The sequence below is a fragment of the Limulus polyphemus genome, unplaced genomic scaffold (genome assembly GCF_000517525.1).
Source record: "Limulus polyphemus unplaced genomic scaffold, Limulus_polyphemus-2.1.2 Scaffold3, whole genome shotgun sequence".
In the NCBI taxonomy this organism is placed as follows: domain Eukaryota; kingdom Metazoa; phylum Arthropoda; class Merostomata; order Xiphosura; family Limulidae; genus Limulus; species Limulus polyphemus.
Genome location: NW_013665613.1, coordinates 1,929,632 through 1,942,850, shown reverse-complemented (window position 1 = coordinate 1,942,850; position 13,219 = coordinate 1,929,632). Strand labels below are relative to the sequence as shown.

General features: G+C 31.8%; 1 protein-coding gene across 1 annotated transcript in view; it reads right to left on the bottom strand.

The window, feature by feature from the left end:
* Positions 1 to 8,722, bottom strand: part of LOC106469435 (tachykinin-like peptides receptor 99D) — a 33,368-nt gene extending 24,646 nt beyond the window's left edge. The window contains exon 1 of the mRNA XM_013929962.2: positions 8,667 to 8,722. Coding sequence (XP_013785416.2) covers positions 8,667 to 8,694 — 28 coding nt within the window. The 5' untranslated portion in view covers positions 8,695 to 8,722. The remainder of the gene's footprint in view (positions 1 to 8,666) is intronic.
* Positions 8,723 to 13,219: the final 4,497 nt, after the last annotated feature.

Here is a 13,219-nt window from a genome sequence, read left to right as displayed (position 1 = left end):
TAATTTGTATATTAAAATTCGTTTTAATATAGCATACTCAACCCTATGTATAACGACAGCATCTGTGTAGAAAAACTATTTCAGATAATATTTTTAAAAGTTTGTTTCCTTGGTTTATCCTGTAGGGTATTTCATCAAACGAAGCATTTTATAAACAAAAAATAATAAATATTGGTTTCTGACATAATATTAATTTTGAAAATAAAAATAAAGATACTGTATTAAAAGGAACAACAATAACAAGGAAAACATTTCAGAAAAGAAATATATGTCAAACCAGGAAAGTAATTTATAGAACAAGCACATAATAAAGCAGTTAGTTCAGGAAAAAAACATTTGAAAGCTATCAAACAAAGCGATATGACCAAGTAGTATGGTCTTTGAAACCTGAAAAACCCTAACTGGAAGAAATTTATACCAAGCTGTATTTGGTATTGTTTGAAACGGAATTATGGGCTATATAACATATCCAAAATCGCTAAAATGTGCATTAGAAAAATGTTTATGCATCAAAATTAAATAATGTCACTTTTATAATTTTTTTTTATATCTACTGAAATACAACATTATTTTTAGCCCTGATAAGTCTGGAAATTGTGGAAAACATTAAATGTCTATGGGAAATGTAATTTTGCTTTTGCAACGTTCTAGAAACAAATAACTGCAACAAAGTGGAGAAACAGAAAAACAAATCTCAAGGAAGGACGTTATAAGTAGAAGGGAAGTCTTTGGCGTATTTATAGCGCTACATGAATCAAAAAAGAAAATTTTTGCAAATGAAAAGGGTAATAGTAATGGTGCTGGCTTTTCATAGTTTGGTGTTTGGTTGAAATAATTCTGAAAAAGGTTGATATAGCGCAAATCCAGAGGTTTCTGATGTCCTGTTGGGGTTACTTTACTGGAATTCTTCGAAACACTAGTTAACTTACAGTATGAATTTTCCATTTTTCATAACAAGTATATTTAAAGCATAACATAATCAGATAAACTTTTTTGTAACGAATTAGACCGTAGAAACATTTACAGTAAAAACCAGACTCTAGAGTTTAACGTTCTTTTTATGGCTGCAGTGGAAATTTGGGAATTGGAATAATTAAATAAACTTAACTTTCGCACCCGCGTTCTATTTTAAAACCTAATACTTCCAATTGTTATTCAATAACCGTAAAAAAATGTTATGAGGTTATGCGCTCGCTGAGTGTATCTGTTTTTTGTGTGTATTTTTTTCTTGTTTGCTATTAAGCACGAAACTATACAGTAGGCTGTCTGTGCTGTGCCTACCGTGGGTATTGGAACAGATTTTTAGCATTATAAGACTTTAGATTTACCGTTGAGCAACATTGGCCCTGAATGTACCTCAAATATTAAGTTAGTGAAGATAAAAAATATGATTATATCGAATTTCGTGTAGGTGACTTACTGACAAATGCCTCCCAGTGGTACAGTGGTATGTCTGCAGACTTATACTGCTAGAAATCGGGTTTCGATACCCGTGGTGGGCAGAGCACAGATAGCCCTTTGTGTAGCTTTCTGCTTGATAACAAACAAACTACTAACAGACTCTGGCGTACAAACAATACACGAAAACAAATTAGTCGAATGTGTTCAAGTTATCAAATATGAAGTCATCAAGGGTAACATGGGAAACTAGTAAATGAACAAAACTAAATTTTCGAATGAAGATATAATTTTCTATAAGAATACTAAGTTTCATCCTCTTCATTTATCCATTACAAATTTCAAGTCAGAGATATATGAAAATAATATTTGAGATTGTCTTTTTTTTTTACACAAATCACTGTACAGAAAACCTTTTGCATCATACCAAAACTCGTTAGTGATAATGGACTATGAAAACTAGTAATCTATCTGAAATGTTATTTACAAGTGCAGTATAAATACTTATGACGTTATACATTTAAAGCTGTTATTTTAATACATCTCTGATTTGAAATCATTTAGGGAGAAAGTAAGAGGAATTTGGTTTCTTTGTTGTTAGGAACAAAGATACACAATGGGATATCTAAGTTCTACCCTCTGCGTGTATCGAAACCCGATTTTTAGCGACATAATACTTTAGACTTACCACTGCGTAAAATTTGTAAACAAGAAATTTGCAGCCTAGCGTGATGTTTGTTACGAATATTAGGCCTTATGATTTTCGACAATGTAAATTTATATACTTCTTTGTCCAGGTTTGTCACCAAACCCATGTAGTAATCATTCCTAGTTAATTTAATCCAGAATTTTATTCATCACTTAAAACTGTAAAAACAATAAAATTATTCATTTATCATCAATATAATCTGTGTGTCTATCTGTTTGTCGCTCATCTAACTACTCCTATGTCACGGGGCCAATCTCAACCAAACTTTCTGGGATCATAGTCTGGAACAAGGGACATGTTAATTGGGGTTCACAATTCACTCCCCCATTATTGCTGTTATTTAGTATATATTATCTTTGACGTAAGTTAAAGTTAATTACACTCATAAATGGCACACCGTCCTTACACCACAAACAAAAAACATCAACTATTAACTCTCTTTATATATAGAAAGCACAAAATCTGTGTCTGTCTGTTTGTTCCTTATCTAACTACGTTTAGATCGCTTGGCCAATCTCAACCAAGCTTTGTGGGATGATAGTCTGGAACAAGAGTCATGATAATTGGGGGTTCACAACCTCTCCACCATATTATTGATGTTATTGGGCATTTACGTTTTTGACGTAAGTTAACGTTGATGTCATCACGTTCTTACACCAAATAACAACAAAATAAAAACTTTAGTAAATTCTTCTCTCCCCCCGGTGGAACAGCGATAATTCTTGAGATTTACAATTTACAATATCGAGCAAACAGCTCGATGTGGCTTTGCTTTAAGAATACACAAACACACATTAAATTTTCTATAACACAATTTACACACAGTGTGTATGGGGGGGGCACGTAAACGTCTTGTATATGTTAGAGAGTTTGTTTGTTTGTTTGTAATTAAGCACAAAGCTACACAATGGGCTATCTGTGCTCTGTCCACCAAGGGTATTGAAACCAGGATTCTAGCGTTGTAAGTCCGCAGACAAACCGCTGTGCCACTGGAAGGCATGTCAGAGAGTGTGCTAATACTCTCTATGGAGGAATGCAATGAAATATATGGCCGCCACTATTGCAATAATACGTAAACTCAGATGAAGCCACAATAATGTTTCTTGAGTTATACCCACTTCTTACTTTGATCCGTGACCTTACAACTTCATCCCGTAAGACACTTCTGTGGCCAATGACTGTTAATTAAATAATAACGTGAAACAGTGTGAAAGGACATTAATAGGTGGGTGTTGAAAGTGGATGACAGAAAACACCTCTACCGCCACTACTTTTTCAGCTACCTTTCATACAAAGTCACCCTGACCATCATGCATGTTTTAAGTATATACATAGTGAGTTCTTAAAACGTATGCAAAACTTTTCATGAGGTAATAATGAACACTGTAATAATATGTTATGTTATAAATACATTATGAAAGTTATTATTTTTGTATTATTTATCTTAGCATCCACCACCATGTATTTTAAGTTCATAACCCGGATAAAGAACGAATACCTCAGCTTGTGTTTCTATAAAATCCACGTGAGGAAATATCTGTTTATGACTGAAGGTCCTTTTTACGATTACAATTGTCAACTTGTTCGTTGGTAAAAAAATTATTTTATGCTTTCGTAAACTAATAAATTTAAAAGTTATAGTGTACATAAAATGAAGTTTTGTTCTGATTTTTTGGTGAGAAAGATAATACATGTTACCATAACATTGTTCCCAAAATTTATATCAGTTTAAAAAAAATTGTTGTATAATTAAATTGTAAATCTCATACATTTTACATGTTTATATAGTTTTAGGTTTAAGAAGAAATCATGGATATTAAAAGAGAACTGAATCTATCATAGTAAAGTTATCTTCCATTTTGAAAAATATTCTAAGCCGATTGACACAGTCCGAACGTTTGACCAATTGTTGAAATACAAAAATTGCATTATATCATTTGTAAACTAAGTTCATTCGTGTTACCTAATAACTTTGTTATAATGTACATAAACTGTTTTAAAAGATACGGAAATAGAATTACTGATTTATCAACAGATATATACATTTGAGGTGTCATGACTCGTACATATCCTCACAAACTAGTATTATATACATGCTTGCAGGGGTAGGGGTGGTATGTTACAAAACATTCAATTTCCAGGCAGGATTTAAGAGAAGATTTGTCATGTGACTACCTTTGTGGTTTCCAACAATCAAAGTTTATCGATCTTGGCAGTGTCTTGAATCTAGTTGAATACAAGACGTCAGATATCTCTAAACATCTATTAAAGAAGAAAGTTTGAGTGTATCTGTTTTATGAATTTTAATTGTATAGTATGTTTTGTACTTCAAGTGAATGTTTTATAGAAAATTGTAAGTGTTGCTATTTTATATACTTTCTATAATAGTAATAGTAAAATAGGTTAAATAGTAAGTCATTCATTTATTATATTTCGTTGTAGCAAAATGGTTAAGTTAATGACCTTCAGATAAAAGGAGATAGAACGCCTATATGCTGTTAGCTTCAGTCAGCAAGCTCTCGACAAAGGGGTAGCAATAGTAATTGTTATTTATGTAGATCATTTAAACTTTCGTGATCAATTTATAGCTAAGCATGAGATTTAAATAATCATCCTCTTTAGGATGTTATATGTTAATTATACAAATTAAAACGTTTTACATATAAAACGTGAGGAAATGCAAAAATATGATAAGATATGGAAGTGAGAACTACAAGCAGTACATTAAATCATAAAAATACAGTAGGCTTTCTCGTTCAATATTTATAAAAAACATTGGATATGATAAAAGCTTTACAGCAATAACACTATCCTTCTATAGAAATACATGTAATATAAAATTAAAACTATAAACATAGTAACACCATCGACCTTTATAAAACATATGTACATGAAAACTACAAATTAAGGGTTATTGGACATATAAATAAATCTAGACATCGATTACAAGTTGAGACACGTTGAAAAACACCTTGCCCTTAGCAACACAATGCAAATATAGATCCTTAATAACAACTTACACCTTTGTAAGACACATACAATATGCCTAGTGAGACCATCCTCCTATAGAAGCTTAGTAACACTATCTGCCTACAGAAACAGTGCCTTTGTAATATATAAATGAAAATTAAAAAATAAGTTGAAATCTGTATGCAATCCTACAGAACTATCCACCGTTGTAAAAAACACATAATCCACCTAGTAACACCATGCGCTTATAAAAGCCTCAGCAAACGACATTTGCTTATAGTAACATTATCCACCTATAAAACCTTAGTAACAGTGTCCACCTATATAAACACTTCCCTTAGTAACACCGTCAACTTATAGAAACCATAGTAACATCATCTGCCTATAGTGACAGTAACCACCAATAGAACCATAGTAACACTGCCCACGTATAGTAACAGGCCCTCTGTATAAAACCTTAGTAACACTGTCTGCCTATAGGTATTAAACTATGATACCACTCATCCCTAAGATAGTCGAGCCCTGTGGTGATATTTCGTGGCCCTAATATAGTAGCGCCCTATGGTGTCACTCATGGCAGTCTAGAAACACACCATCTAGAACTAGCAACACGCTTTCTGGACAACTTCCGTTTTCATGGCGACCGAGCAACGCGCCCTTTGGTTCCACTTCGTAGAACTATGACATCATCATCTCTACTCCCTTCCCCTCACCCCGAAATATCAAATCAGCACGCGGTGTCTAAACAATCACGATAAATACTCCAATAAACGAAACTCATTTTTTCCATCTATGAAAACAAGGGGCAAAAACCTTTCAGAAGTGAAAATGGATCAGCAAAATTGGTACAGGAATCTGCTTTTCATGTTCAATTGCTAAATAAATTGAAGATAACGTTGCCTGTAGTTGCCACAATAACAATTAATTAGACACGTCACTTTTCATGTAATTCTAAGTATTGTATTGGCATGTTAACTGCATATGTATTCACAGTACTCTCAGTATGTTCGTAAAAAATTGTGAAATATAATAATCAAAAGTATTACAGTTTTACTTTCTTATTTCAGGAAATTAATTCAAACCGAGTAGCATTCTCACTCCTTGAACATTCATATGTTGTTCATAAGAAAAAAAATTCATTATCAGAAGCTGAAAATAATACTAAACTTTTTCAGATCCATAATTCATTGTTGTCATATTTTAATAGTTATTTTGAATTCAAGAGTATGGATGAATTTCATAATGTTATCATTTCAACATTTGGCTCCATTATATATATAAAAACAACAAAAAAAATAGTTGTATATATGTATATATCTATGAAAAAATAATTAAGCTATGTTAGAACATTTTCATCATTTAATGTGCCAGACCAAGCTCGAAGTTTGTTTAAATAACAACTGACATTTTAATGCTGTTACAAAATTGATATTGAAACGCAAGAATTCAGTATAAGAAATAATTTTCCTGTTTTCCACTGGTAGAAGCTAAACGTTTTGTCCAATAAAAACACTTGTAATCTGACAGTATGTATAAATTATCATGTTGCTTGTTAATATGACAGTATATATAAGTTATCATGATGCTTCTTTATCAGGATTAAATTACACTTCTAGAATGAATTATAAGGCAACTGTGAACTGTAGGTTGTAAATTATTTTTGTAAAGTCATCGCATAGCTACTTAAGAGCACCAATAATTATGTTAAGATCATATTAAATGAAGTTAAGACAAATTGTTTACAAACAAGCTCTTTATTTTTACAATTATGTAATATATATAAATACATTTGTCTCTAGCATACAAGCAGTCTTCAAAATTAGAAAATGTCAGTTCTAGAAACGAAGTTAAGACACTGAAAATATTAATACTTTCATTTAATGGACTACAATTGTGAACTCGATAAAATATTTACCCAATTTTGAAATTTTAGAAAATAAAAAGAAATTTGCTAAGTAATTGATGTTACTCAAAATAAACCTGCTTATGTAAATTCAACAATTATTGTACGTAAGAATGTTAGTTTGCGAACACTAAACAGTGGAATTTGACAATCTGTGAACAGAGTATTTGATAAATAAATGCTGACTCTGTTATGGGCTTTAAGTATTAAGGCAACTAATTTTATTATTTCATTTGTATTTGCTTTTAAAATAAAGTTAACATTATGTTTTACATTCTATACCTTATGCTTCAACCGTTAGTTTTATACCTTACTGCATCGGCTCTGTATATTACCAAACACATTTACTTAATGCCTCCTCCGTCGCTGGCTCAGCGGTAAATTTGTGGGCTTATAACGCTAGAAATGGTGTTTCAGTACCCGATGGGTACAGTATAAATAGCCCATTGTGTCGGTTTGTGCTTAACAAAAAACAACCAAATTTACTTCACGTAATATAAAAGGTAGAAGTCTGTGTACAATACCTACAGATTCTCTATTTAATTTATTCCACAGTTTCATTTCGCATTTAAACGAAATGCGTATATGAATAAAACATTTCTACGTTTTTATGTATATGAAAGGCATAAATTGACTTTTATCTTTTGCTATATAAAGTGTTATTCCTAAGGTTTTAGCTGTATAAGTTATTTTTTCTCTGAACAGATTAAAACGTTTTGCCATTTAAATTAGCATTAGCCTACTTACTATGAGCATCTCACTAATTTAAAATTTGTTTAGCTGTCTATTTAGTTCATAAGAAATATGTTATAACTAATTTTAAGTTGTCAAAATGCTTTATTTAACATAAACTGTCAATTTTAACTTTTAATAGTACAATATTGAATTTGAATACGGTTATTTTACTGCGATGTGATTAGTTAAACGTAGCTATATTTTAAACGTGTTGTAGAATGAATTGAAAAAAAAACTCAGATTCACTTTTCAAGAAAGTGAAAATTTTACACATTTTTTCCAATTATTTTCATTATGATATCTTTTGGAGATTATAAAAACAATCAATCTTGTTATATTTTACTTACAACAACTGTTTAAAAAACTTCAAAATGAGCTGATACTTTTTCAAGTCACTTGCAGTTTCAAGTGAGAAAGTTCTTTCCATAAGAATTAAAGCAGAAATAATGTGTAAGATTAAGTTAGTTTTGTTTTTATTAATTACAAAGGAAAATATAGTAATGTGGATAGTCACATTGTGATTTTTCACATAACATTTCATATCGGAAAGACGTAAGGACAATTATGCGATATATGCATCAAAGACGTTTTCATAAGATGACATAAATATATATATATTATCTTGATATATACAAAAGAAGCAATCTAATAATATTAATACATTTTGGAACCGAATCATAACTTTGAAACGCACACTCATATCTTAAGAAGAAGGAATGAGAAATCCTTGTAATATAAGTTAGTTTTTAAATACAATTTCTATTTTATCAAACATTTAACGTAATATTTCAATAAAATAAATAAAGTTAGTTGCAGACAGAGCAGTTTTTCACATGACAGATATAAATATATTAAAGTTTAGAAAACGTCAACTAGAACAACAAAACAGCTAGCAATTTTTTTCTGTTAAATATTGCTAAATTGCTAATAGTAATACTGAAAAATACTTACTTTGAGTGAAGCCATTAATTTTGCACATTACAGGTCCAAGAACAAATAGAGGCTGAGTTAAGTTGTTGACCAAGTGAACCCACATACAGAAAATTGAGATCAGTATGTCAGCAACAGCCAGGTTGACTAAATAAAAATTGATAGTGTTCCTCATGGCACGATTGCAAGAAACAGTCAAAATAACCACGGTATTTCCAATCAATGACATGCTCATAATGACAACGTAAAACGTTATCTTTAACTTTTCTTTCCATGTTAAACTTTCACGGGAAAATTGTTTTGGCCCTGAGTATTCAAATTCTGAAAAATTGAAACTTAGGATATCAACAGGCAGACAGTCCGTGACATCTGTTATGTTTGCCATTGAAAAAGATAGAAACCTCAACAAATTTGATTTATTGTATTTGAATATCTCACTCGTACTGACTTATATCCCCTTTAACTTTGACTTCGGGTTTAAAGAAAATTTAAGAAGCTTGAAATAAAAATAGTTCAGTAACGCAGCTATACTAATGTAAGATTAAAACTAAGACGACTGTAAACACGAATTTATACAATTACATATATGTATATATATATGTATTAAATTATATGAAGGATATATTATATATCTAAATATATTAAAACATTATACAATGTCTAAGGACAGTAGTATCGTATAATGTCCGTTGAAACTCTAAGCAAGAACACATGTGACCGACCAAGCCAATGCACGAGCTGGCTTTGATGCTCCGAGGAACACTGCCGCCACCTAGCTTCTTGTTATGAGAGAGCCATTATATATATATAAGTTTTGATGTAATTTGGTTGTTTTATCTCAATGTTTCAGTATACACGTACTTCTTTTCTGTGCAATTAGGGCTAAAACTATTTTGTTTAATAAACCGTACTTATTACGTATACGAGTTATGTGTATAAGCACAATTTTTGCTATTACATATTAACATACAAATAGTGCTTACAAAACGCTACAATAAATAGTTTTATACTTAATAGGTTTTAGTGGATACTGGAGTTTCTGCATAGAGAAAAGAATCACTCGCTTGTTTATTTGAATAAATATACACATTTTGTTTTGTTCGTTTGTAGTTAAGCGCAGCTATGCTCCCCAGTGGCTAAACGGTATGTTAGTGGTTAGCATACAGGAAGGTGGAGCTGATGTTCCGTGGTTCGTGGCCTGTTATCAGCGAAAAACAAATTGCGCTCTTTAATTGGGGGTCGTGGGTGAATTATGCGAGTGACAGTGAAATCCTTACATTCGGTTTGACAATGGTAGTCCAAGCTGTCTTCCCTCTACTCTATTACTTCAAAATTAGGGTCGGCAAGAGCAGATAGCCCTTGCGTAGCTTTGCGCGAAATCACACAAAACAAACAAATTAAACAAATAGTAGGATTTCACAGCCAGTCCTATAACGCGCACTAACTGAGCCATGGTGCGAATAGTAAATTTGTAAGAATTGCGAACCAGGATCCACTGACTTCATAACTTAATATACTCTAACTCTTAGGACAAATCGAGCCTACAACAAAAAAGTTTTCAATTTTGATAATTATAGACTTATTGGCAGTTTTGTAAAACATTCACTGTTAAAATAAAGAAAATAATATACAAAACATAAACAAAATCGCATTAATAGATATAAAGTGATTAAAAAGATGTGCATCTATAACTAGAAGTAGTAAAGTTTAAGTAATTCATAGAAACATGTTAACATTATACATTTTTAATTAGAAACACGGAGCTAAATTTATCATTTTTGGAAAAGTTGTTCAACATGAAAGATAAACGTCAGGGAAAAGTAATTACCACAATTATATATAACTAGATTAACGATACTTATTATAAACATTTATTTATTACATTTGCAGAATGAATATTAAACTATTAATCGAAAATCGTCAATGCATATGATACTGAAATATATGTGCAAGTGACTGGAACTAACTTTAGTACCCAAAAGAAATTAATATTTGGTATGAATTTGTGTACCAACTAACTTAACAATCTTAATGTAAAAAATATTAAACCATTTGATTCGTCTTACATTTTCCAAACTAAGAATAAAAAAAATGGTTTAGTTTAGACGAAAAAGTAATCTATGAGGCTTTACTATATAAAATTGGAAGGGCAGAGGTCGATATAAAATATAATTTGATATGAAAAAACGTTAAAGATTTATCTCTCAGGTAATTGTCTTTATGAATTTTATATAAATATATCCATATATCCTTTCGTTAATTAAAGTTTTGTTTCTAATGGAATTGGTTCTGTAAGAAATGGCTAAGGAACTAGTTTTATTTCAAGTTTATAATGTACATATGAATTTATAACAGAATCCTTCTACACACTTTAATATGTGAATTAGTTGAAAACAAGAAATTGGTTAAATTTTAGTCATTGTAAGTTGGTTTTTGTCTTATTTGTCTTCCTTTAGCTGCCAGTATCAATCTGGAGCTCCCAATTAGTAAGTACCTACCATCTAAGCATTCTTAGTTAATAAGACAATTAATAGACAAATGTTTTGTTTTTCTTTATTGTCCTTCTGCTGTTTCGCTCTGTTTTTAATGGAGATAAATACCGCAAAATAAGTAAGGATCTTGTACATTGTAGGTATATTAGAAACAACCTTTAGTTTATTACATCATAAAAAGCTTAATACCAGGGTTCATCAAGCCATGTGGGTATGCAATACCCAACGTCTTGATCAAAACGCTATTCATATCAAGACTGAGCTTGTAGGAATCACTGTAGAGGCTTACTACACTGCACCTCCGAAGTTTAGGACATCTTAACCTGATTTGGGCTAAAACTCCGTGGGTGAGAGGTTTATGCAAAACCCTCAGATAAATACCATAAATGATAAAAACAAATATAAATTCCAACATTTAAAAGTTTGACAAAAGTTTGGATGGTCCAGCCATCGATGTCATTGAACTCTCGAACAAAGTGCAACTTCGAACTGAAATATAGTTATAGCCAATTTGCACCCATGTACTTTAGCCTGTGAAAAACAAAACTGTTCATTGGGCTGAGTTAAAGACTCGAAATAGGTGTTCCTCAGATAACTTGGCCAATTACATAGATAATCTGTACTAGTTTCATGGGAAAGCAACCTTGCAATTGCATCAACAAATCAATATATTTTCTTTCGTAAATATGCCTAGGGAAAATTATGAAACATCACTTGGGTATGAAATATTTAACTCTTAATGTAGCACTTTCTGCATGAACATGGTTTGAAGTCGACTCTCGAATATATCATAAGAAAGAAAAAATATGCAGTGGTAGTGCCTTAAACAGATTACCCTCATCAAGTGAGTGACTCACATCAAGCGCTAGCTCTGCTAAGGGAAAACCACAAGTCAACACACTCTGGCACTAGGACACAGTCTCACAGGTTTAATTAAACGGACAGGGTTGCAATGAGAAAGTTTCCTTCTCTATGATGAAAATATTTTGGTACTTCGCCACATATTTGAGACCACTACTTAAAACCTAAGAATAGTACTTCAGAGGATAAGAATAGCAGTTTTAGAATTGAAACCAGAAAAGTGTGCACACAGGTTAAATTTCTCAATCATACTTGGGAAGATATGAAGTCTCTATTGACCTTGAAAAGATCTAAGCAGCATTCCCCTGGCGTCATTCTGTGACCAAATGAGAAGTCTATAGTTTCCTTAGTTTCATATAGTATTGACATTCTGTAGCCAAATTCTCTAAAACTGCTAAACTGTTATCTGCTCTCATTAACGCTAATGTGATTTTAGATAGCCCAAGAAATGAAACAAAGCATTCTGTTCCCTTAATGTGCTTTACCAGCAGTCCCAGTATATTGATGTATCCAGAACTGAAATGTGATTTCTTGTTGGATTTTAATATTGCTAATAGTGGAATGGGGACAGTGTTATCGAATTTACATGATAGAGTAGCATGTATTACAGTGTATGTTAGTTGTATACTCATGGTACCTGAACGACAATAGTGTACAAAAAATGAAGAGTTGCTTGTAGTTGTTGTCTTTGTCAACAACTACTGACACTATCTTTTAAAGATGCCTAGATGACTAGTTCGGCTTAAAAATAAAGGGGAGAAGTGAAGTGTAATATGCGAGCATACCATATGTTTCTTACCCACTTAATTAATTAATATATTTTTGCAAAATGTTTGTACATATTGAGTATGCATTCGTAATGTAAAATGTTGGCCAATGAAGTCATTAAGCTCTTCTCACCCTAGTTACTTATGTATCTAGGTCTTTCAGTTAGGGTATCAATTAGAGATCTTAAGAGAAAAAATTATGTAAGATAACACATGTTACATAGAAAGCAAATGCGATCATTTCCACTGGTAAGTCAGATGACGCTCCAGAATTACAACTTCCCTTGTTTTGTAGTAACCATCATTCATATGGGTGGTGCCAGCACCCCAAGAAAAAAACAACATGATTTTAATGGGGTTTTTTCAGTCGGGAATAGGAGTAATATTTAAAAAGATTACAGCTTGCTTTGGTTGTTGGGAACATTTGTTTGATACATACTCCAGTGAAGGTGCC